Raw genomic sequence first — 24,032 nt, 5'->3', positions numbered from 1 at the left:
TAACTCCCCCTCATACCCCCACCTCACACCTCACGTTTGGGGCGCGGCTGCACCTCCCCCACGCCCCAGACCTGCCACACACGCCTCAAATAGGAGCAAAATATGAGGTTGGTGATGGGTGTCAAGACGCGGGCTAGATGGGGACTTACGGGGTCTGGGTCTCCTCTCCGAGCCTGGTCTATCCCTGGTGAAGTCTAGGGTGAGGTTGGTGTTCATCCTCTCCCGGGTCCCAGCCTCGTTCTCAGCCTTCAGCCTCGTCCCCAACCCCTGCAGTCTGTCTTGGAGGGAGCTCAGCGTCGCCATTTTTGTTTTCCTTTTGAGAGCGACGCGAGAGCCATCTCTTGGGCGACGGAGTAACTAGTGCTGCTGCTGCTGCTGCTGCTGCTGCTGCTGCTGCTGCTGCTGCTGCTGCTGCTGCTGCTGCTGCTGCTGCTGCTGCTGCTGCTGCTGAGGCCTGGGACTCTGCTGATGGGATGCTGCTGCTATTGAGGCCTGGGATGCTGCTGCTGAGACCTGGGACTCTGCTGATGGGATGCTGCTGCTGCTGCTGCTGCTGTTGAGGCCTGGGACTCTGCTGATGGGATGCTGCTGCTGCTGCTGTTGAGGCCTGGGATGCTGCTGTTGAGGCCTGGGACTCTGCTGATGGGATGCTGCTGCTGCTGCTGTTGAGGCCTGGGATGCTGCTGCTGAGGCCTGGGACTCTGCTGCAGGGATGCTGCTGCTGAGACCTGGGACTCTGCTGCAGGGATGCTGCTGCTGAGGCCTGGGAGACTGCTGCTGGGATGCTGCTGCTGCTGTTGCTGCGGCTACATGAAAGCTTACTAAGTGTACATAAAAATACTATCTATAATTTCATCTAATACGTATCACCATCTCATAGGATACGTAGTCATATATGGAATCAGGAGACAATATGATGATCTTACCTTCATATGAATAATATGCATTTATTTTTGTACAAATAATAATAATATTACTGTAATATTATTATTAGTAGGAGTGGTGGTGGTGGTAGCAACAGCCAGGAGCAACAGTAACAACAACCAGGAGCGACAGTAACACCAGCCAGGAGCAACAGTAACAACAGCCAGGAGCAACAGTAACAACAGCCAGGAGTGACAGTACCAACAGCCAGGAGCAACAGTAACAACAGCCAGGAGCAACAGTAACAACAGCCAGGAGCAACAGTAACAACAGCCAGGAGTGACAGTACCAACAGCCAGGAGCAACAGTAACAACAGCCAGGAGCAACAGTAACAACAGCCAGGAGCAACAGTAACAACAGCCAGGAGCAACAGTAACAACAACCAGGAGCGACAGTAACAACAGCCAGGAGCAACAGTAACAACAGCCAGGAGCGACAGTAACAACAACCAGGAGCAACAGTAACAACAGCCAGGAGTGACAGTACCAACAGCCAGGAGCAACAGTAACAACAGCCAGGAGCAACAGTAACAACAGCCAGGAGCAACAGTAACAACAGCCAGGAGCAACAGTAACAACAACCAGGAGCGACAGTAACAAAAGCCAGGAGCAACAGTAACAACAGCCAGGAGCGACAGTAACAACAGCCAGGAGCGACAGTAACAACAGCCAGGAGCGACAGTAACAACAGCCAGGAGCAACAGTAACAACAGCCAGGAGCAACAGTAACAACAGCCAGGAGCGACAGTAACAACAGCCAGGAGCAACAGTAACAACAGCCAGGAGCAACAGTAACAACAGCCAGGAGCGACAGTAACAACAGCCAGGAGCAACAGTAGCAACAGCCAGGAGCAACAGTAACAACAACCAGGAGCGACAGTAACAACAGCCAGGAGCAACAGTAACAACAGCCAGGAGCGACAGTAACAACAGCCAGGAGCGATAGTAACAACAGCCAGGAGCGACAGTAACAACAGCCAGGAGCGACAGTAACAACAGCCAGGAGCAACAGTAGCAACAGCCAGGAGCAACAGTAACAACAACCAGGAGCGACAGTAACAACAGCCAGGAGCAACAGTAACAACAGCCAGGAGCGACAGTAACGACAGCCAGGAGCGACAGTAACAACAGCCAGGAGCGACAGTAACGACAGCCAGGAGCGACAGTAACAACAGCCAGGAGCGACAGTAACAACAGCCAGGAACGACAGTAACGACAGCCAGGAGCGACAGTAACGACAGCCAGGAGCGACAGTAACAACAGCCAGGAGCGACAGTAACGACAGCCAGGAGCGACAGTAACAACAGCCAGGAGCGACAGTAACAACAGCCAGGAGCGACAGTAACAACAGCCAGGAGCGACAGTAACGACAGCCAGGAGCGACAGTAACAACAGCCAGGAGCGACAGTAACAACAACCAGGAGCGACAGTAACAATAGCCAGGAGCGACAGTAACAACAACCAGGAGCGACAGTAACAACAACCAGGAGCGACAGTAACAATAGCCAGGAGCGACAGTAACAACAGCCAGGAGAGACGGAGAGAACAGCCATGAGGAGCTGTGTGTTGCCTGAAGATAGAATTTAGCATAGTTCTGAGTGCCGTTTAAATATTAACATGCATTTGTTAATCTTCTGACCATTTGTGGAGTTCATGTAGATCCCTTTGCCAGACCTCTGTATCGTCTTCACTTTTTACTTTGCCAAAGACCTCAGTGTTATCTGTCAATATGATGATGTGGGTTGCAATATTCTCTTCTAGGTCATTGACCCCTATGACAAAATAGGGTTGGCTCCAAGATGGACCTAAATTCATTTCCATTTCAATGTTTCAGTCATTGTTTTACAGTCTAGTACTCTAATGATGATTTCATGTGCTTGTAATTTTTTCGCCAGTCTTTCATGTGTGTAACCCTTTTCACTACCGCCCACAGGATGGTATGGGGCACATAATAAACGAACTAAATAAAAATTTCGAAAGCTTTAGAGAAATCTATGTATACTACGTCTACTGTTAGTCCTTTGGCCGATTACCTTGGCTACCGTTTCCAAGAATGTGAGCAGGTTAGTGAGTGTAGTTTATAATGGTCCCCCATACTCATGCCATGAGGGATAGTTCAATGTGTTCCCCTTGTCCATCCTAGGCAAAAGTAATTAAAAGGATTATACAAGGGTGCACAAAAGGTCTTTAATTGTAGCCTAGTATCTTAATATATAAACATTTTAATTTTATCCTATATGAAGACCTAATACATTTGATATTAGAGCGCAAATAATGTTTTCTTATAATATTGCAATGTTGTTGTTGTTGATTGAGGGGCTAATATTGCAATTTTTTTAACGCTTTATTACTCTCTCATCTATCCTTATCAATTATAGTATTTGTGCTTGGAGTTCTACTACCCAAAATCATTTACGTCCTCTAATCACTCAACACAAAGCTGCTATTAGAACAATATCTAACTCTGGCGCCCAAACAGCACTCGGTACCTTTACTTAAAAAATCTTTGAATATGTTAGATTTTAAGACACTGCACATCCTCTCAAGTGTACCCTATATATTTAAAACTTAACTGTAATGCCAATCCTGACTTTAAACGCTTCCTAGAAGGTTGTAACATGACCAATAGGCACCACACCAGAAACAAATACCTGTTTGATATTCCAAGAGTGCGACTTAACCAAACTAGAAATGCTCTACAACTCAAAGGACCCAGAATGTGGAATGACCTTCCCAATCATGTCAAAGACTGTACCTCTCTCAACCAGTTTAAGAGAAAAACTAAGCACTACCAAATAAACTCCATGCAACCTACCCCCTAAATGTCTACCCATGTCTTGCTATTTTCAAACAATACTGCTTGTTGACCAACTTGTATAATTGCTGATTTCTGCCATGTTCCCCCCCTTATTTTTTTGTTTACTTCTCAACACAAGTTATACTTTAATCTCAATTATTATTAAGTTTAAGTCCCCCCCCCCTACACCTTGCCTGAAACGCTGTGCATATTAGTGGCTTTAGGTATTGTATGTACCAGCTCTATCTATATATCCAACATTATGTTTGTAACTCATCTATGCATGTACTTTTACCTGAATAAACATTTGATTTTATTTGATTGATTTGATTTGAATTGCAATAAGTGACGTCATCAGATAGTGTAAACATTGCGATATAAATTTATACACTCCATTTGATAATAAAAACTTATCTATAGTTTGCGAGAGAATAAACTAGTGTTTAAAAGGCAAACATTTCCCCACTTGCAAATAATATTTAGTATGCAATGTTTGCCAACGTCTAATTTGTAGTCCTGAGTTGTGAGTTGAGGTTGATGAGGCGCTGAGTTGTGAGAGGCGGAGCACAACCGACCGCTCTGTCTAGGGTGAGGAGAGGGAAAGTGAGAGGTCTGCCCAGGTGAGATTGCTAGGGTGATGAAGCTAATTGCTGGGGTGAGGAGGCAAATTGCTAAGGTGAGAAAGCTAATTGCTAAGGTGAGAAGGTTAATTGCTAAGGTGAAAAGGCTTATTGCTAAGGTGAAAAGGCTTATTGCTAAGGTGAGAAGACTTATTGCTAGGGTGAGAAGGCTAATTGCTAGGGTGAGAATGCTTATTGCTAGGGTGAGAATGCTTATTGCTATGGTGAAAAGGCTTATTGCCAGGGTGAGAAGGCTAATTGCTAAGGTGAGAAGGCTTATTGCTAGGGTGAGAATGCTTATTGCTAAGGTGAGAAGGCTTATTGCTAGGGTGAGAAGGCTAATTGCTAGGGTGAGTTGTATTTTTGTATTTGTATTGCTACAGTGAGAAGGCTAATTGCTAGGATGAGAAGGCTAATTGCTAGGGTGAGAAGGCTAATTGATAAGGTAAGTAGGCTTATTGCTAGGATGAAAAGGTTCCAAGATGTGGAGGCTTGTCAAAATACATTTTCCTAGGGTGAGGAAGCTCACTGTGATGATGAAGCTTGCTAGGGTGAGGAGGCATACTGTGGCAAGGAAGCTTGCTAGGGTGAGGAAGCATGCTAGGGGTGAGGAGGCGGCATACTGTGGCAAGGAAGCTTGCTAGGGTGAGGAGGCCCACTGGTGAGGAAGCATGCTAAGGGTGAGGAGGCCCACTGGTGAGGAAGCATGCTAGGGGTGAGGAGGCAAACTAGGGTGAGGAGGCTCACTGTGGCAAGGAGGCTTACTAGGGCAAGGAGGCTCACTGTGGCAAGGAAGCTTGCTAGGATGAGGAGGCTCACTGGCAAGGAAGCTTGTTAAGATAAGGAGGTTCACTGTGGCAAGGAAGCTTACTAGGGTGAGGAGGCTCACTGGCAAGGAAGCTTGTTAGGATGAGGAGGCTCACTGTGGCAAGGAAGCTTGCTAGGGTGAGGAGGCTTACTAGGTTGAGGAGGCTCACTGGCAAGGAAGCTTGCTAGGGTGAGGAGGCTCACTGGCAAGGAAGCTTGCTAGGGTGAGGAGGCTCACTGTGGTGAGGAAGCTTGCTAGGGTGAGGAGGCTCACTGGTGAGGAAGCTTGCTAGGGTGAGGAGGCTCACTGTGGTGAGGAAGCTTGCTAGGTTGAGGAGGCTTACTGTGGCGAGGAAGCTTGCTAGGGTAAGGATGCTCATTGTGGTGAGGAAGCTTGCTAGGGTGTGGAGACACTGTGGTGAGGAGGCTTGGTAGGATGAGGCTTGCTAGGGTGAGGGGGGGCTTGCCAGGGTGAGGAAGCTTGCTAGTGTAAGGAGGCGTGTATTGTGAAGGATACACCATAATAAGGTTCTACTATTGTAGAACATCCATCCATCACATTGTGAATTCTACTACTTGACTGCAAAAATTGCTTGTGACCACACTGAAACAGTTACATTTGTCTATGACCATATGATTCACTGGTCAGGTTATAGGCATCACTAGTATGTGATTTCTGCCATATTGTCGGATGTTGGTCATTTGATCATGTCTGGCAATTTGCATCTCTCAAACTATTCTTATTTTTGGGAGTTGTCCTTTAGTTGTAAGGCAGAAAACAGGAGATGCTTTTTCACCCATACAGTTATAAACCTGTGGAACTTCCTACCTGCTGAAGCTGTAAATGCCATGTTTCTCCAGTTTAAAATCCAGTTGGAAAAATCCTCAGGAACAATGGAAAGACCTTTGACAAGCTGCCGGCTTCCAGTTCCCATTAGGGCCCCTAGAGAGATAGTGGCCCACAGGTAAATTCAGGTAAATGGCTTAAGTGTAGTGACAGGATGAGAGCCATATGCATGGTGTTCCATCAATGTATCATGTTCTTCTGTATATTTCTTAATTAAATTATTATTATTATTATTATTATTATTATTATTATTATTATTATTATTATATGCACAGAAAAATAACACTAAGATGATATACATCAATGAGAAAATCCATTAGGACTGTGAGGCGACGCGAACTCATGACCAAGGCGTTGGCAGCATCATACTCTACCACTGTACCACTGTAACTCTGTGAATGTCATACAACCAGATGTCTACTGAAATCACAGGGAGTCTGGAGGCCCCTCCTGAAGTTGGGGGCATATGCTGTTGAACTACTTTGCCCGTCACCCGAGTGCTTGAGGGTCATCATACAAAAAACTTGGACTGGCTTCAGGAGGGGTCTCCAGACTTCCTGTGATTTCAGTAGACATCTGGTTGTGTGACTTTTTCTAAGTTTACTTTTCACTATGAGGCATCACCTCACAGCCCCAGTGGATTTTTTCATTATTATTATTATTATTATTATTATTATTATTATTATTATTATTGTTATTACTATTATTATTATCAACTAATTCTTGTTTGTACTCCCACTTTTTTCAAATTCATATAAGAGTTCTTGTTTTAATTGCACATTTTAAAGTTCTGTTTGAGAATCCAAGATTATAATGTTCAACATTGTCATTATTTACTGTAAGCTTAGCAAGAGGGTCAACATTACTGTGTTCTTGTAACCCAATGTGAGAGGAGATTCACAACAACTTGACTTCGACTCCCCTTATTAAGTATGCACATATATTAACACCTGGCTTCAGAGATAAGACCATTACAATTTGACTGCAAGTAATTTAATGCTAGTAATGAGGATAAGAGGGTTGGAAATAATTACGGTAAGTTGTCTACTGCAGTGTTTTCAATAACTTTGAGTGCTACAAGAATAACCAACAGCTCAACTTGCAAGGTGGATACCCAATTACTGACTCTTACATTCCATTCAGTTGTGTTGCCATATGTGCTGATGATCAGTGACAGCCCTTCCACCCCTCATTGTAGTTAAATTGAGAGATCTGTTAGTGTATATAATCTGTGTGGCATTGCTTTCAGTTTGTAAATTGTGTGTTCATGGGTACTTAATTTAGCATCAAGCGAAGCATGAGAGTTGTGTGTTATTAGTTTCATGGTGGGTTATACTGTATAGATGTTAAGTCAAAAGATATTATCTACCAAAGTCGCAGGAAGTTCTGTGCTTTTTCATCTTTACATACCTTGTGCAATCTAAACATCTAAATATGAGTAGCTGTTCTTTGAATACATTCAGAATCACTAGTTCCACAGCATACATGTTCTTAAAGTTTTGCTGATACAATGTTACTATCATTACCACATACATTCTTTAGTTTTCATTAGATCAATTTCAAATATATCTTGAATACTAGGTGTATCTAATTTGTCCTCAAATTAACACCTTTGCTAGATATTGGACAGCCAAGGATAATTCTGAAAGCTTCATTTTTCAATTTTTTATGTATATCATTACTTTTGCTGTGATTTAAAACTAAGGCTGATGAATGAAAGTCTATCAGAGATCTTATATAAGCTGAGTACATTTTTTAGCTCTTCTAACATTTACGCTGTATTGTGGGTTGTACACTGCAGCAGTTCTAAGAGCCTTAAGTCCCGGAAGTACAGTTGAATTCATTCTCAACTCAGTCGGTAATTCCAGGTTCAAATCCTGTTCAGGGCAGAAATGGTTGAGTGCATTTCCTATCGCCTAGCAATAAATAGGTACCCAGGAGTTAGTCAACATGTTAGATAGCATCCTGGGGAGGGTCAGTAGTTTAACCTAGGGGGGAGGAGAACCTTTTATATAAGTGTAACATGTGTATATACTGTTCACTGATTGCCTGTTCCCCAATATAATGAATCACAATGAATTTACATTGTTGATGTAATTTGTTACCTGCATCTAGGGTACATGGATGGAAAACCCAGGGTACTTGTAGGAGGAGACATAACAGTCCCCAGTGGCACAGTAGTAAAGCACTTGCTCTGCACTTCGTTAGCGATTTGGCCTACGTTTGTATCCTGCCTGGGGAGGATTGACTATGTGTCAAAGACTATGACCTATCTCAATGACATACAAGTGATTATGACCATAACTGTTCACCCAAAGGCATAAAGATACGCAATCAAGCAGTGATGGGTACCTTGCTAAAAAATTGGCGGGTCGTATTCCAGGGAAATTAGTGGGTAAGGCTTATCATGAGCTATGGGAAGGGACAGCTCTCAGCCAGTTAACAGGAGTCAGTAGTTGTCTGTTCCTGTACCCACCTGTGTAAAAAAAAAGTTTATTGGTAGTTATGTCTTAGTTTTTGTGGTCAACTTTTGCAATTATTGTACCACCTTGTCTGTGAAACATCTTAGTTTTCTGTGTTGACTACAAGGCCACAGCTTTCACAAGCTGTATGTATGCAATGTAGGACTGGTTGCATTTCACTGAGTTTTTGTATGTACAAATGATATCTTCATAGCTAAAAGAAATGTGTTTAGGAGTTGTTGGGATTGGTTTTAGTAAGGCATTGAACAAGGTGGGGCTTAAGACTCTACCTTGAGTGCCTAGTTGCATAGTTTAGTTACACTTTTGTAGCCTTGAAATAGTGCAGGGGATTAATGGTTAGTAAGATAACCTTGTATTTTTTATAGCAATTGACCACCTATATCCATTCTAGCTAATTCATGCAGAATAACTGTCATGTTAGCCATATCAAAGGCATTTCTCCATGAACAGTGTAAAAGGTTGTGATACATTTGTGAACACATTTACCTTGCATGAAATCTTATATATCTCATGACATTTGCTCTCTAATTCTATGCAGTGTTCTATTGAGCATCATTCTCTTAAAGATTTTACACATGTAGCTGGTCAGTGAGATGGGACAAGAAGCACCAAGTTGGCTAGGTTTAGGTATTGTAACAGCGATAGTGCTGGTCCATGAGACAAGCAGCTGCCCAGTGTCATAAACTCGTATTATTCATTGGTCATAGTGGAATACTGGGTACATGATGTAATAGTCTATCACTGGTGATACAATCTTCACCAGGAGCAGTGCTGTAACTCCTGGCAAGGGAGTAATCCATTTCATAACTGGTATATGGATCATCACATTCATCATGTTACATGTTCAACAACATTTATGAGAGCATTCTGTTGCTGGACTTCCCATGCAATTTCTCCCTGAAGCTAGTTGGTAATTTATTATTGCTAGAGACCTGAGCCCATTTTGTAATTATCTCATTGGCTTTGTGTAGTGGGTTTGGATGGCATATATCAATGCATGAAAATAATGAAATTCATGCATTATGCTTTTTCATGAAAACCCAAAAAAGGAAAGCCTAAAAAGTTAGGATTATCGAAAAGATTAATTCACAAAGAACAACATGTATTAATAGTTACAGAATACACACACACACATGCAAGGCTGCTCAGCATGCACTCTTCATACACTGAATCATTGCTGATTTATACAATCATAAGTACTGTACTATACTGTATTATTTACTATATTTAAACATTTATAAATTATCAATAAATAATGAAGAGCTATTTTATTATATAATCATGCTATTCAAATAGTAAGAATAATTATTTTTTATTTAATAAGTCTTAGTTGCAGGTTGGTGGGGGAAGATGGGTGGTGCGAGGAACACAGACCAGGTTCTGTTGAACATCGACCATGTGCAGCAGAAGCACACTTGGGACTGTGGTCTGGCATGTATCATGATGATATTGACTCCTCAAAATCGCAATAGATTCTCAGCCAGACTTTATCAAATATGTCAGGAAGAAGGGTTTGAGAAAAGGTACAGACAATATAATTTTGGTTTTGTGTACTGTACTCTCATTATCAAATTGTTTAAAGCAGTACAGTAGTACAGTACAGGTATCACTTTACTGGGCATATTTTGCATTTTCTCAATCTAATCTGTTTTATATCCATTTCTATTTGCTATCCTCTTGATTCTGCATCTTGTAGATCAGGTTGGTCCAGTCTCTCCACTATTGTGGATAGAAAAATAGTACTGTATTGACTGTAATGAAATGCAACTTTCTGAGCTGCCCCTTCAGATACTCCAGGTGCATGTGACACTCACCCCTCTAGGGACTAGCAATGTGTTATATCATCTTGCTGCCTACACAGGGCAGTTCATAGATAAATTCACTATTGAGGTTAATCACTTTCTAAAATTCATAAGAAAGTACTGTACTGTACGGTATACAAAACACTCAATTTCTCCTCAAAAAAATCTTTGAAGATTACTGAGCTATCAATAAAAAGTATAATGGATGGATGGCCAAACAATATCACCTTACTGCTGTGTGGGGAGGTTCAATTTGCTTGGGCTCTGTTCAGATGACCACTCTACTCTTGAGCTTAAACAAAACGCATTTGACATGAGGAAAAAGGCAGAAACGACATGAAGTTGAAGCTACCGAAGTATTGTCCAGAAAGTGCTGTTTCTTTACACTTGGTGCTTTCACACACAGAAATCACAATAGCGTGATACATCAAATGAACAAATCCACAAGAGAGAATCCCAGAGAGGCTGCGGGATCCGTGTGAGGGCAGTAGCACTCCCGGTTGCAATTCTTTTGACCATGTTGTGGCACAATCGACTAAGGCGCGTCTGGGATCATCCCGGACGAAGGTTCGAACGCTCATCAAGGCCCTTATGGATTTGTTCACTTGGTGCTTTATTTCTAGGCCACCCCATCAGTAATTCCCTCAATTTACTGTAGTGTTTAAGAGAAGTAGGACAAATTTTATTTCAGATTTTACAAGACAAAGGAATAGACAAGGAAAACAGAAAATCAAGTGTGGAAATTAACCTGAAACAGACAAATCCCAGAAGACATGACCCAGCTTGAGGGGGGCACCAAACCTCAGAAATCATTCAAGTTACTGAGACAATGCACTATCAACTAGTTTCGAGGGAGGACTGGGAGGCAACAAGCTACTAACGCTCGGTTTTGTCTCGGAAAACTCTGGGTCCTGATATTGGTTGTGGATATGGCAGACAATTCGGCAAATAGTCTGGGACAACCAAACCTTGATACAAGGAGCATGGATTGAGGATTGAAGAAGACAGTCACATATTATGATGCACCCCAGTCATAACACAATCCAAATCTGCATCATTTTAGGCCCCAAATAGAAGGCCAACAATTTGTTCTGCATTAAGAATGAGGAATGGGATTGAAGCTTCACAAAATAATTTTCTGGAACAAAAGAATAACTTCAGTGCCTTTGCAGGGGGATCACTTCAGTGATCCCCTTGCTTCCATCACCTGAAGTTGGGCATTTGGTACAAAGCTCCTTTTCTTTGCCCTTGAACTTTCTTGCTATTCTTCTCACAAAGATCAGTCCAGTCTGGCTTTTTTGTATTTTGGATAAGACTTTAGGTGCCCTGGGATGCCATCTGGTGACAGTCAAGTGCATCACAGTAAGGGTATTTGCACTACAGCAATGATCATGTACTGTGTATACCTGAGAGTGCCTAGTTTCTTTCAAGTGGTTGCTTCTTTTGTTGCATCTATACTTTCTGGTGGGTTTTTCAAGTTTTGTAGTTGATTTCTGATCCCCTGCTTCCATCACCTGATAGCCAGATTTGGGTTCTGGGTCCTAGTTGGTGACAAATGAGTCCGAGAGAAGCTTGTGGTTGGGCTAAGGTTCAGTGGTACTAGAGTTAAGCTTGCTAAGCTACTGTGGGCCCACTAGAAAATGGTACACTATTTCATTTTGTCGGTGTTTGATTTTTTAAAATAATTCTGGGTACTCTGCATTGAGAAGGTCAGAGGCCTCAGTTCCTGGCACTCCTTCCCTTCCTCCCTCCTGGATTTTGAACCCTGATGGAGAAGGACTTTTCTGGTCCTTCCTCATGCGTGACAAGGACAGGTGTCGGGTTTCGTATTTGACAAGCGACCGTGATTGTCCATTGTTCTTTTTTGCGTGGCCCAGTTTCCAGGCTAGTAAGTTTGGTCTTGTAGTAGAGGCTATTTTCTTGTCCTTTGTACCAGGAAGAATAAAAAACCCTCCACAGCCTGGAGCTAGTCCTCTGACCTGGAAACAAACAGTCTCAACATACACCACTTGAGAACAACTACATAATCTTGAAGGCAGGAAAGCATCCCAGAGGCAAAACCATAAAAAATACTGAAGCCCAAAATAAGTAATTATCAAAGAAGGCACCAAGCCGGGAAGGCCATGTAGCACCATCAAATGTGCCGAACAATCAGAGGGCGCTAAATATCACTGAGGATGCCAAATATGAGAACAGAAACGCATAAGGCAAACAATATCAAAAGTATCCGATTCACCAAGAATTCTATCGAGGGACAAGTGACCGTGGGGGGACGGTCGGAAAGGAAGACACACACTCGTCCTGGAAGTCAGGACATTCAACAAGGATATGCACAACTGTAAGATGGACAATACAATTAGGACAATAAGGAGCAGGGCGGTGCTCTATTAAGTGTCCGTGAGTTAAGCGCGTATGGCTAATACACAACCTTGCCAGAGCCGTTTCCCACCACTGGCTACAGTGGTAGGAGGAAGGCTACAGGGACACACTACTCTTTAAGAGTACACAATTTGTTACCAGTAACAGAAGACCGACAACCCTGCCAACAGGCAAGGATGGAGGAATGAATAACTGGGTGAAAGTTGGAATAAGGAATACCTTAACAGGAGATGGGACAAGTGGGGATAGCTTCCTTAGCGGCAGCGTCCGCATACTCATTTAAAGAGACACCAGTATGGCTGGAAACCTAGCAAAACTCGACTATTTCAAATCTACTGGAGATAAGAAACAGCCAATGTTGCTGCTGTTCATTCTTCATTTGTTTCTCTGATCTTGTGGTACCCCCTACTGGTATGTTTTCATCTCCTTGGTTCATGGATTGGCTAGAGTTTCAAGTCGGGCTTAACAGTTTCTTTTAGGGACTTCATTTGGGCTCCATGTGGTGCTAAGGATACTCATGAGGTTCTCAATTCTGGCACTGATTGATTGAGCTTCCAGTCATGTGTTGTGTGTGCTAGCCATAAATTTGATTCTGTGCATTTTATCTCGCAATAGCTTTTAGGTGCTCTTTTTCCGAGACTTGGCTCGTGCTGACACAGTTACTTGTGCAGTTGGAACTGGGCACAGTGACATCATCATCATTGTTATTATTATTATTATACCACATGAAGTGCACTATGATTCTCTTAATATTATTGTCCTTCACCTGTTAAACCTTTAAATTAACTTATGTCCAGCAATTTTTAGTTTTGGTTTCCTTCTTACAGCACATGGAGCATTGACTTGGCATACTTGCTCCAGAGATTTGGTGTCAAGCATCGGTACATGACAGTAACTCTGGGTGTTGACCCAGGATTCTCCACTGAGAGTTTCTATGACAAAGTGCTTAGCAAAGTAAGCTTCCTTTTTTCTGTATTCCTTCAGTTGCTAGTAAAGCTTAGGTGTTATTATCTTCCGTTAAATTTTCTGAATTATCATTTTTAAGTGTGTGTGTGTGTGTGTGTGAATGAGGTTTTCTCATGCTAAATTTTTCCAGTGTTGTGTTTTTGCTGGTTTTTGTCAGTGCTTTAAAGCGTTGTGTTTGCTATGTACAGTACTGTGTCAGTACAGTAGATGTTCACTCTGATATTTACATTTGTACTGTGCCCCTCCTGATGTAACTGTAATTTCTGCTGCATCTGAACTTTTTAATGTTTTACTGTTTTATACCAAATATTATTGTTTCCATTATTGCAAATAATTAAACATATCTGGTTACATTTTGAAACGATAAATTGCCTGGGAAAAAGTATGTCTTTAAATATTTTATTGTTGTCTGGGGCTCTCTGGAGCTTACAAGCTCCCGAGACTTTCTTGACATACCAGGAACCAGGACCAATATCTGGGCCCCCTCCCTCAAAGAAGTGAGGGAAGCACATAGGGATGTAAGATCAACCCACCACTGAAAAAGTCGAAGGGCATTATGAAAAAAAAATCAATGTGTGTGAGAAAAGAATATGACAGTCAAATAGCAGGAACAGTTTGCCTGTTCCAACTGATAGATGGAACAGGCAAACTGCTCCTGCTCCAACTCGCTCTGTTGCCACCAGTTGGCAGGCCAAAACATGCAGGGTCCCAACCAGTCACCTTTCTCAGTATCTCGCCAAGTACCATTTGGAGCCCAGTAGTGGTTCCTGTTTGGGAGCAGAAATTCCTTTTACAGATATGTGGATTGACTCTCCTTAGGACTTTGTTCTGCATTAGGAATCTGCAGTACATTTCAAGAGCGTGTTTGTCAACCACCTTGCATGCGCCCTGCATTTCTCATTTTAGAGAGCTCTTTCTTGGCCATGTTAGCAAACCTCATTAACTACTAGTTATTAATTTCTCTGAGGTTTATGAGTCCCTTCTTGAGTCAACCCTACTCCAGGTAGTGTTTGTGACTTGGTTACCAATGTGAGGCCTGTGATAGGGAGAGTGTATTTGTGTACTGTAATGTAAATGGCAGTGCTGTAAATGATTAAGATTTATTGTATTTCTACACAATAGAGTGCATACTTTACTTCTAGTAGATTATGTAAGTCCGAAATTTCGAATTCTCATTGTGTTATGAGTGCAATTTAACATTGGCAAAACAAAATGCAGATGGTACATAGTACAGTACTAGTAGTGTACTTGTATATAGTTTTGTTAAAATGTTTTATGAAGTTAAATACAGTTCATATTTGTAATTTTTAAGCAATTCATTTTCAAAACATTTGTACTGTACTAATGACTTGTATTAACATGTAAACTCTTGTAATGCTGATTGTTGCTCATATTAAGTCAACAAGCTCGGTCTCTGAAATGCAAACTATGTTAAATTTTCAACCCATCCTAATGTTCAGATAGTACTGCTTGTAACTATTTGGACCATCGTACATATATTGACAATTAGATAGTAGAATTTGGTACTATTCACTTTATAGAGTTCAGAAAAATAAAGCTAAAAGCCAAGCATAAGCATTCTGGGCCTAGTACAGTACATATATGTACTATATTAGGTCTCAGTGTGTATTAGGACTAGAATGCTATGGTTAGGTTAGCTTAGTTTTAGTAGCAACATAACTACGAAACCTTTTCAGGTTTGTCCAAATTCAATTGTACCAAATTCTACATTCTAATTGTCCATTACGTCAATACAGTACCGTATATGTATAATGGTCCACATCATTACTGTAAGTACTATCTAAACGGGAGGATGGCCTGCAAATTTCCTGGTGCAGACCTAGGAATCTACATACCGTATTGTAGGCTTAGATATTTTTTTTACAATATTGTAGGCTCAAAAAGAAGACAAAACAAAATTCAGTTATTTGCTTTTCATATAATATCTTGCCCAATGAGTTTTAACAAATATTTGTACAAAATACTAAAGAGCTTTTAGGCATTAAAATGCTGAGTTTCGTGAAGCTGGGCATGTGGCAGAGAGGATGTGTTATTGTAACATGTTTTCTGTGAGGAGCCAAATGTAGTCAGTCAAATTATATTTACATTATTGATTGTAGTAACCAGAATGTCAAGGTCAGTCTTACAAAGCTGCTGTTTTAATGACAGGATGCACAGAGAGTCCTGGATCGCTTTCGAGAAGCTAGCAATCAAGGCGTGGTTGTGGACCAAGGAGCTGCCACACTTCACAGCATTTTATCCCATCTCCGTGAGGAGGGACCTGTCATCTTGCTCACTAATGCTCATCTATTAACATGCATCAGGTGTACTAAGGCTATGCCACATCTTCGATCTTGTCTACCCTGTTCACCGCCATATCAGGGGCATTATATCCTTCTAATTGGTTTTGATATGAAAAAGAATCACGTATATTACAGAAATCCATCTTTTAAAAATCGTATTTGTTCTATAACTTTTAGTAAATTAGACGAGGCTAGACAAAGCTATGGTACTGATGAAGATGTTATCTTTATTTACACTAATTCAAAGCATCAGAGTTCAGTATAGAAGTAGATAGGATAGGCCTTATTTATAGTGTAATGTATGGTACGAAGAAATATATTTTATGAATGGTGTGCAATTTTAAAGGGACATCAATGAACTACTATTCTTTGTTGTATGATAAAAATATTATATTTTGACAGTGGGGGTTATATGTAAAATATTCCCTCAACATTTTATCACAGACTGAATTCATATTTTTTTATGGCAATAAGTATGCGACAGTTAAAAACATGTCGAAGGTCTCTAATGGCAGTTTCTTTTATTATACAAGTGAAGCATTTGCTGCTATGGCAGCGGGATTATTTTTTTAAAAATTATACAAATATACTGTTTCTATTTCTGATTACCTAAATACTATACCAGCAGTAGATTTATGAAATTGTTTTATCTGTAGCAAAATGTAGACGTGATGTTACACAACCTGCAAGCAACAGTGAGATACTGTAGACAACAGTGTGTTACTATAAGTAAGTGTTACACTATCGACATCAGGGTGCTGACACTGACAATCACTTTGCTGTCTACAGTGTAAGTGCCCACGTAGCCTAGCCAGAGCTATTTCACACTTAATATGGTGGTAGGAGGATTGCCATGGGGATGGTTCACATTTAAGAAAACACAATTTTTATCCATATTTCCAGACCATCTATCATGGATTTCGTTATAAATAACTGGGTTGAAATCAAAATGAGTTATCACAAGAATGAGGACTAGCATGAAGGGCCTTCTTAGCAGTGGCATCCTCAGGCTCATTCTAGGTAAAGTTAACATGGCTGAGTACCTAGACAAATTTGACAGTCTTAAGTCTGCCAAAGATGAGAAAACAACCGTTATTAGATTTTGACCACCACAGGATGGAAAGGGTTAAAACACTAGTCATGAGGTTACTACAGGATAAGCCCCATGTAAGTAATTATCAAAGAAGGCACCAAGCCAGGAAGGCTATGTAACACCATCAAATGTGCGGAATAATCAGAGGGCGCTAAATATCACTGAGGATGCCAATAAAAGGAACAAAAACGCATAAGGCGAACAATATCAAAAGTATCCGATTCACCAAGAATTCTATCGAGGGAAAAGTGACCGTGGGGGACGGTTGGAAAGCAAGACACACGTTCGTCCTGAAAGTCAGGACATTTGACAAGGATATGTACAACTGTAAGAGGGACAATGCAGTTAGGACAATAAGGAGCAGGGGCGGCGCTCCATTAAGTGTCCGCGAGTTAAGCACGTATGGCCAATGCGCAGCCTTGCCAGAGCTGTTTCCCATCACCGGTTATGGTGGTAGGAGGAAAGCCACAGGGACACACTACCCTCAAGAATACACAGTTTGTTATCAGTAACAGAAGGCCAACAACCCTGTCAATGGGCATGGATGGAGGAATGAATAACTGGGTAAAAGTCGGAATAAGGAATTCCTTTACAGGAGATGGGACAAGTGCGGATAGTTTCCTTACCAGAATTCAGAAGAGATAGAGAAGAAGCAAGGACGAACGGTTCAAGAAGGCGACCTCGGGTGTTTGTCAGAACATTACCCCAAAGAGTATGTCGACAGTTGAAATCATCCAAAAGGAGCACCGGCTCTGGCAAGGGGTCCAGGAGGTGCTTAAGATCAGAAAGGGAAAGCAGGACATTTGGAAAAGATAAATAGAACAGACTGTATACCACTCACAAAAACACAGGCAGCAAAACAATGGATAGACGATGGAAACAGTAGGGGGACAAAGAGAATATCAGTATGAATAAAGAGAGCAGTAGAGTTATGGGCCCCAGCAAGAGCTGGGGGGAAAGAAAGGAATAACCACGAAAGCGACCAGGACAAGCACCAAGCATCGGCTCCTGGAGACAAACACAAAATGGTGAAAACTGTGTAATCAGAAGCTGGAGTTCATGGAAGTTGGCATAAAATCCATGAATATTCCATTGAAGAATAGACATTATCAAAAAGAGAAAGGACAATAACAGAGAACAATGAAGAAACAAAGGTAAAGAAGCTCAGGATCAGCAAAATCAGGGTTAGGGGGCATGGGTAAACTTAGTAAGGGTTGAGGGAAGGGAGCAGGACAGACCAGAGGTAGACAGACGGGGTCCAGAGGAGGGGGGGGGGCAGAAACTGGGGAGCGCACCTCAGCAAGGGTAGTAATCGAGAGGGAATCGGGGAAGAGAGAAACCTCCATAGCTGGGACAGGGGGCTCGACCACCGAAATGGGAAGAGACGTAGCGATAGAGTCAGTTAGGGGGCGGGGAAGAAAGCGATGCCTTCTTACCCACTGGGGAGGAGGAAGGAGAGGAGCCAGGCTTACATTTCTGACTCGAAAAGATAGGCGTTCCAGTAACAACGTACTGGGCGACAGACTCAGTGGTCTGAGCAGAAGAACAGGAGTGAACAACATGAAGATCACTGGGAGGATGATGGACATCAGCCTGGACAGACAGGCGACGTGGATGGCCAAGAGATTGTGGGGAGGGTCAGGGGAAGAAGGAAAAGAAGACACAGGAGACATGGCGGACAGGGTAGGAAAAGGGGGGGGGATACTCCAGAAGGAGAATCAGGAGGGACACCTTCCGGGACAGGACATAAAGGAACAGGAGAGGTGGTGGTGGGCGTGTCCTGGTCCAAGGCCTGGAAACTGTTGCAGGACTGAGGAAAGTAGCAAGGACGAAGAGAGGTAGAACGCAAAACGCGAGCATAAGATACGCCAGTGAAAGGGTGGAGACAGCGAACATGGCGTCTTGCTTCAGGAAAAGTCAGACGATCCCTGTGTTTCAAGTTGAGGACTGCTTCCTCAAGCTTGTAGTGCATACACGAGCGGGAGAAGGAAGGGTGGGCCTCACCGCAATTGAGGCAGTGAGCAATCTGTCTTAAGAGTGATTATCGTCCCCACACATGGGGCATAGAGAAACAAGACTTGTGCATTTGAGGGTACCGTGCCCTAACTTCCAGCACTTATTACAAAGTCTAGGAGAGGGGATGTATTTCTGAACAGAGCACCTGGCACCAGCAAGAATGATAGGTGGCGACCACGAGGGGGGCGAGTGAATGTGTCCACCTGGAGGACAGGTTGGCCTTGGGCTTCGAGGATATGTTTAATATCATGTCAGTCTTTTAGGCCCCTAACACCAGTTGCAACATGGTGCGGGAGGAGAACAGTGCCAACACTGGCATTTAACCGAGCGTTTTTGGAGACCCGTACAGGGGTCTCCCCAATGCAGGGCACTGCAGCTAAGCGGGCAGCTGCATCCGGTGAAGGAGCAGCGACGATACATGTACCTAAACGGGTGGGGTTAAAAGTAACAGAGGCATCCACCGAATCAACAGTGTTTATGGAGCGAGACATCGTCAGGTGGTGTAGAATCCAGAGGGAGATCAAAGTATTTAGCCCACGAAGCAGGACCAAACAAGGCCTGGTTCGTATTAGTATGGGAAGGGATCATGCGAGTGCAGCCGTGGCAGGGACGGCGTTGAGAACTCAGAGAGAGAGAGAGAGGGGTTGAAAGGTGCAGTAGTCCCAATGAGAGGCCGAGCCACGCCAGGGGACGAGGTGGTCGCTGCTGGGGGCGTATGGCTCGACCCAACCACAGAGGAAGGAGGGGAGACGGAAGCAGTCAGGAGGGTCAAAGGAGGAGCTAGGTCTGGGCCCAATGTAGCGGGGGCTACAGAGTCCGGTCTTCCAACACAGTCCGACTCGGGGGGGGGGGGGGGGGCTTGGTCGTCCACCCCACGAGCCTGAGAAGTCATAAGAGGAACAGTATTCAGAGACATGAAAATGAGAGGTACTACTTTCATTCACGAATGTGCCCCCGTACCCACCACGGAGCCACAATTAGAGGATAGGACACTCAACAAGAGACATGTTGCCAGGGCCCTCCATGGGTGCGTTGTGAGTATACGCCCCACAAATGCCACCTTAAGAACCGTCAGTCCGTCGAGAAGGATTAACAATTAAAGGGTCCCCTCACTCGAGACGTTGGGTACTACAGTTCTACGGGTGAGAGTGTATACCTCCCCAAACACCCGGGCATCAAAACAGTAGTAGTCCGAAAGAATAATCAAGACTGGCAAAAGGTCGGCAGGAAATGACAATTAGAAAGGGGAAGAAAAATGAAACAAGGAAAAGGAAAAAAAAAAGAAGTTCTGGCAAAATTGGTAAAGACAACAACAGGCCATAAGGCTTCAAAAGGACAGAGGACTGACCCATGGAGCATCATACTCCGGCAGCTGCCCACCAAACCCCCTCACGACGCCAATGGGCCAGAAAGGGTGGGGAAGATAAGCCCCAAATAAAGGACTGTTGGCACATAACTCATGAAATTTGTCAAGGTCTTCCTGTAGCACACTACAGTTCTCATTTTCACCTAGCATCATCACACTAACATGTACAAGATTAATCCCTCTGGACATTTAAAGAGTAGACAACCTAAGGACTTGTGGGACCCTCTCCCCCCTCCCTTCTTCATTTTCTACTCGGCTCACTTTTTGCTTCCTGACATTTGTCTTCGCACAGTTTAGGATTTTGTCTAATATCCTAATTTATCTCGTCTCATGCACTAGTGATTTGCTTACAAGGGTGCAGACCCCCCCAATCAACTGAGGATATGTTCCAGTGGGCACCTTTTGTTAAATGCTGCTCCAGCACGTAGGAGAGGGAGGTAGAAGCCACCCACACCCATGGGAGAACTAAGAAAGGAATAAGGGAATACTTACAGCAGGATAACATGCATTCTGAGGGATAAAATCATGCCTGGCAAACTTGATTGAACTCTAAATCAAGGTGCTTAAGCAAAAGCCAAATGAACAAAAGATGGGTAAACTGCAATTAAGTTCTTGACAAACAACTAATGCACAAGATGAAGACAAGCAAAGAACAGAAAAGACAGTTCAATGGATTACCCAACAAAGAGTCATAGAGAATATGTCAAGGCTCGAGTCCCTTGCATCTATCCTAGATTAATTTTTTTTTTAAACTGCTAGTAACCTACCAGAGGAAAGAAGCTCATACATGTTTGCAAATGCAAAGATAATAGTGACTAATGTTACAGGAAAACCATGACAAATTTTGGGAGTGGTTAGATAAATGGTTATTAGAATTAAATCTAAGGAAGTGCAAGGTAATGATAGGAAACCTGCAAGAAACAAATGACTTGAGAGTGGATATAATCCCAAAACTAACAATAAAAGCTCACATGAACAAGATGACAACTACACATTTGAAACAGGCAAACATTTTGGTAGTACTGTACAGTATTTAATTAAAAATTATTATTTTTTTAAGTCCATACACAGCCTATTATTTACCCACATCTCAATCTTATGAGAAAACAAAACTTGAGAAAGTGTGGGTTAGTATCTAGTACCAACAACTACTTGGTAGGTAGAAGTCAATCTCACAACCTTAGAAGAGATGAAATAGGATACTAGTACAGCATAAGACACCAAGGTAAATATACAAGGACAGCTTATTTAAACTGGTGGGAGTGGTTGGGCAAGAGAAAATAAGTGGAAACTAGATACAGAAAGTGCAATTCTCATATCCTGTATGGGTGGTTAAAGTGGAATACATTGAAAGAAAGCCACTTTCCACAAAAATATGAAATTTAAATTAAGATACCTGTATATAAATAGCACACAGTATGGAAAAGACAAAGGGCTAATCTCACTTCCCCCATATTCACTGATAGACATACTTCATGTGAATTTTTAAATAAAGTAATTAGTATTCTGAAGCAGTTTTCAATCAATAATTGCCATTATCCTGCTTTGTTAATGGTATTCTCAACATTTCTTGTATATGCCACTTATTTGGCCTCAAAGTAACAACTGTAGTTCCATTTATTTAATTATGTACATAATTTGCTGGATGAAATTTAGTGAGGATAGAGTTGGATTCTTAGCACTGTATTCATGAATACCTCGCACAACTTACCAGATTTACAAAAGAAGTTAATTTACCCTTGTAATAAAATAAAAAAAATAGCTTTAATAAATTTCTACTTAAGCGCCAATTCTTATTTAGATTGTTAATAAAGGTATAGTATTAGTTGCAGGCAGATTGGTTGTTATATTTTCATAAATGTATGGATATTCAATTTAAAATGCAATAATGATATTAGGAATAGAGTAAAGGTACAATAAAATAATTCTTTTATTTTAAACAAAATATGGAATATTTATAAGAAAAAAAACAAGATATACTGTATTGCGAAATATAAAGAGTTTCACATTGCAAAGTTAATAGCACATCACAATACAAAGTGAAACAATCTGTATTTAAATTTTATTTATTCAAAAAACTCTTCCTCTATAATTTGAAGCTATTAAAACACCTGCAAATGTCGTTGATTCCAACTTTTATCTTTCCATATAATAATTCCACAAGGTTTGTGCAGGTGTAAGAATACTTCATGGAGTTGTACACAAACTCTGCGATTACCAGAGCGCCACATGTTTGGCCGACTATAGTAATTAATAGTTCCTTTATAACATTTGCTTTTAACTGCATAAGGTTTTATGAAAACTCATTCCACATTAAATAAAAAGTATACTTTGAATCATGCTTGCTACTTGCTAATTAATTTAAGAATTCTGAAAATTATGATGAAAGACAAAGGAACTAAGCATCAAATGAAGGCACCAAACAAACTGCAAAATTATGGAAAATATATCTAATTTTCACAAAGTCCAACATCTCAACCTAAATTTAATTGTGCATTTTTTTTTTTAATTTAAAAGCTCAGATTGTATTTTTTACTTTGTGACTTCAAGGCATTCTCGACGATAGACAAGAAAATCTGCTTTACCCGTATACTTTTCTGCAAATGCTAAACCATTTTCAGTAGGATCAGAGAATGCAATTTCATCAACTTTCAAGAAATAATTTGTAATCATATTGTCTCTCATTGAATTTACTAGTGTAGAAGCAATACCTTTTCCTCGCTGTGATTGCAAAACCCACAAACGACTGACACCAGCCCACACTTTTGATGGAGTTTCTGAACAACAAGCTGGATGTGATAGCCCTGGCTTTAATAACGCGTGCGGAATAATTTTATAAGCACTGCTAATTCTCTCGGCAATAAGGCAACCAACAATTCTGCGCTCCAAGATATAGAGGAATGCCTTAATATCTTCCGCACTTTTAGGTTTTTTACCAGAAAAGCCAAGCTCAGCATCAACTATTTCGCACATCTCCTCCACTTTGCGCCAGTAGTGCGGAGGATCTTCAGAGGATACCATTACAACTCTACCACCCAGATGATCCAAGTCACGTACTAGCCTCTCCCTTTTCCAACCCTGTAAAATAATAATTTGTGTAAATACATTACTGAGCTAGATGTGATAAAATTGCATATACACTACAGTATCATACTGGCCAAGGGATATTCTCCAGTATAATGATGAATTACAAAGACAAAACATTTTTTCATTATATTGTAGGAGTATGTGGGGTGCAGGTGATGTTCTTGCTACATGTTGGATAAGTGTTGGTTAGCACTATCACTAAATCTGGTATATTATGGAGCGAGAGAAAAAAAAAAAAAAAAAAAAAAAAGAGAACCCGTAGTGCAAATCTGATCTATCCAACGACGCACGAGTCACAGACACTCCTTACCTCGGATGTGTTGACAGTTGCCAGCAAGCATCAACGAAATAAAATAAATTTCACGTGCCAGTAAAATAATTTATACAAACATAAAATGTGTTGAGGGCATGCTATCCTCATGGGCTGCCCACAACAGCCAGGCCCTATGGCTGGCCCAATAGCTATAGACAAAAGGGCATAATATTCTATATGTTCTTCATAAAGAGACATGGTTTTTACCAGTGTTGCCACATTCCTCTAG

The 24,032-nt window shown here is 41.8% G+C and overlaps 4 protein-coding genes across 15 annotated transcripts in view; 1 reads left to right on the top strand and 3 right to left on the bottom strand.

The window, feature by feature from the left end:
- hep (hemipterous) overlaps positions 1-360 on the bottom strand; it is a 68,865-nt gene extending 68,505 nt beyond the window's left edge. The window contains exon 1 of one of the 3 annotated variants that reach the window (XM_045757594.2): positions 150-360. In XM_045757594.2, the coding sequence (XP_045613550.2) occupies positions 150-303 (154 nt within the window). In that variant the 5' untranslated portion in view covers positions 304-360. The remainder of the gene's footprint in view (positions 1-149) is intronic. The other 2 variants (XM_045757596.2, XM_045757597.2) reach the window with 2 other exon arrangements.
- Positions 358-6,083, bottom strand: LOC138355389 (putative uncharacterized protein DDB_G0294196). The gene is made up of 2 exons (XM_069310279.1): positions 5,978-6,083; positions 358-821 (listed from the first exon to the last, which is right to left on the bottom strand). The coding sequence occupies exons 1-2, from the start codon at positions 6,081-6,083 to the stop codon at positions 358-360; spliced, it is 570 nt and encodes a 189-aa protein (XP_069166380.1).
- Positions 4,232-23,481, top strand: LOC123767694 (protein GUCD1). Of its 9 annotated transcripts, none has more exons than XM_069310408.1 (5): positions 4,232-4,341; positions 5,954-6,123; positions 9,815-10,001; positions 13,487-13,613; positions 15,795-23,481. In XM_069310408.1, exons 3-5 carry the CDS (start codon positions 9,829-9,831, stop codon positions 16,191-16,193), a joined length of 699 nt encoding a protein of 232 aa, XP_069166509.1. In that variant the 5' UTR covers positions 4,232-4,341; positions 5,954-6,123; positions 9,815-9,828; the 3' UTR covers positions 16,194-23,481. The 9 variants fall into 9 exon arrangements, with proteins under 9 accessions (XP_069166509.1, XP_045613544.2, XP_069166508.1 ...); XM_045757588.2 differs by having other exon boundaries at positions 9,809-10,001; XM_069310407.1 differs by having other exon boundaries at positions 9,803-10,001.
- The window catches only part of LOC123767693 (N-acetyltransferase ESCO2), a 17,049-nt gene continuing 15,337 nt past the window's right edge, over positions 22,321-24,032 (bottom strand). For both annotated transcript variants that reach the window (XM_045757583.2, XM_045757584.2), the window contains exon 11: positions 22,321-23,481. In XM_045757583.2, the coding sequence (XP_045613539.2) occupies positions 22,936-23,481 (546 nt within the window). In that variant the 3' untranslated portion in view covers positions 22,321-22,935. The remainder of the gene's footprint in view (positions 23,482-24,032) is intronic.

Source organism: Procambarus clarkii, chromosome 67 (genome assembly GCF_040958095.1).
Source record: "Procambarus clarkii isolate CNS0578487 chromosome 67, FALCON_Pclarkii_2.0, whole genome shotgun sequence".
In the NCBI taxonomy this organism is placed as follows: Eukaryota; Metazoa; Arthropoda; class Malacostraca; order Decapoda; family Cambaridae; genus Procambarus; species Procambarus clarkii.
This window is presented reverse-complemented; position numbering and strand designations above follow the sequence as displayed.

Coding starts and splice junctions, on each gene's coding strand:
- LOC138355389 (XM_069310279.1), bottom strand. CDS start 6,083: ATGGGAACTGGAAGCCGGCAGCTTGTCAAAGGTCTTTCCATTGTTCCT. Junction 822..5,977: donor GGCATTTACAGCTTCAGCAG/GTAGGAAGTTCC, acceptor ATGTACACTTAG/TAAGCTTTCATGTAGCCGCA.
- LOC123767694 (XM_069310408.1), top strand. CDS start 9,829: ATGGGTGGTGCGAGGAACACAGACCAGGTTCTGTTGAACATCGACCAT. Junction 10,002..13,486: donor GAAGAAGGGTTTGAGAAAAG/GTACAGACAATA, acceptor TCCTTCTTACAG/CACATGGAGCATTGACTTGG. Junction 13,614..15,794: donor ATGACAAAGTGCTTAGCAAA/GTAAGCTTCCTT, acceptor TTTTAATGACAG/GATGCACAGAGAGTCCTGGA.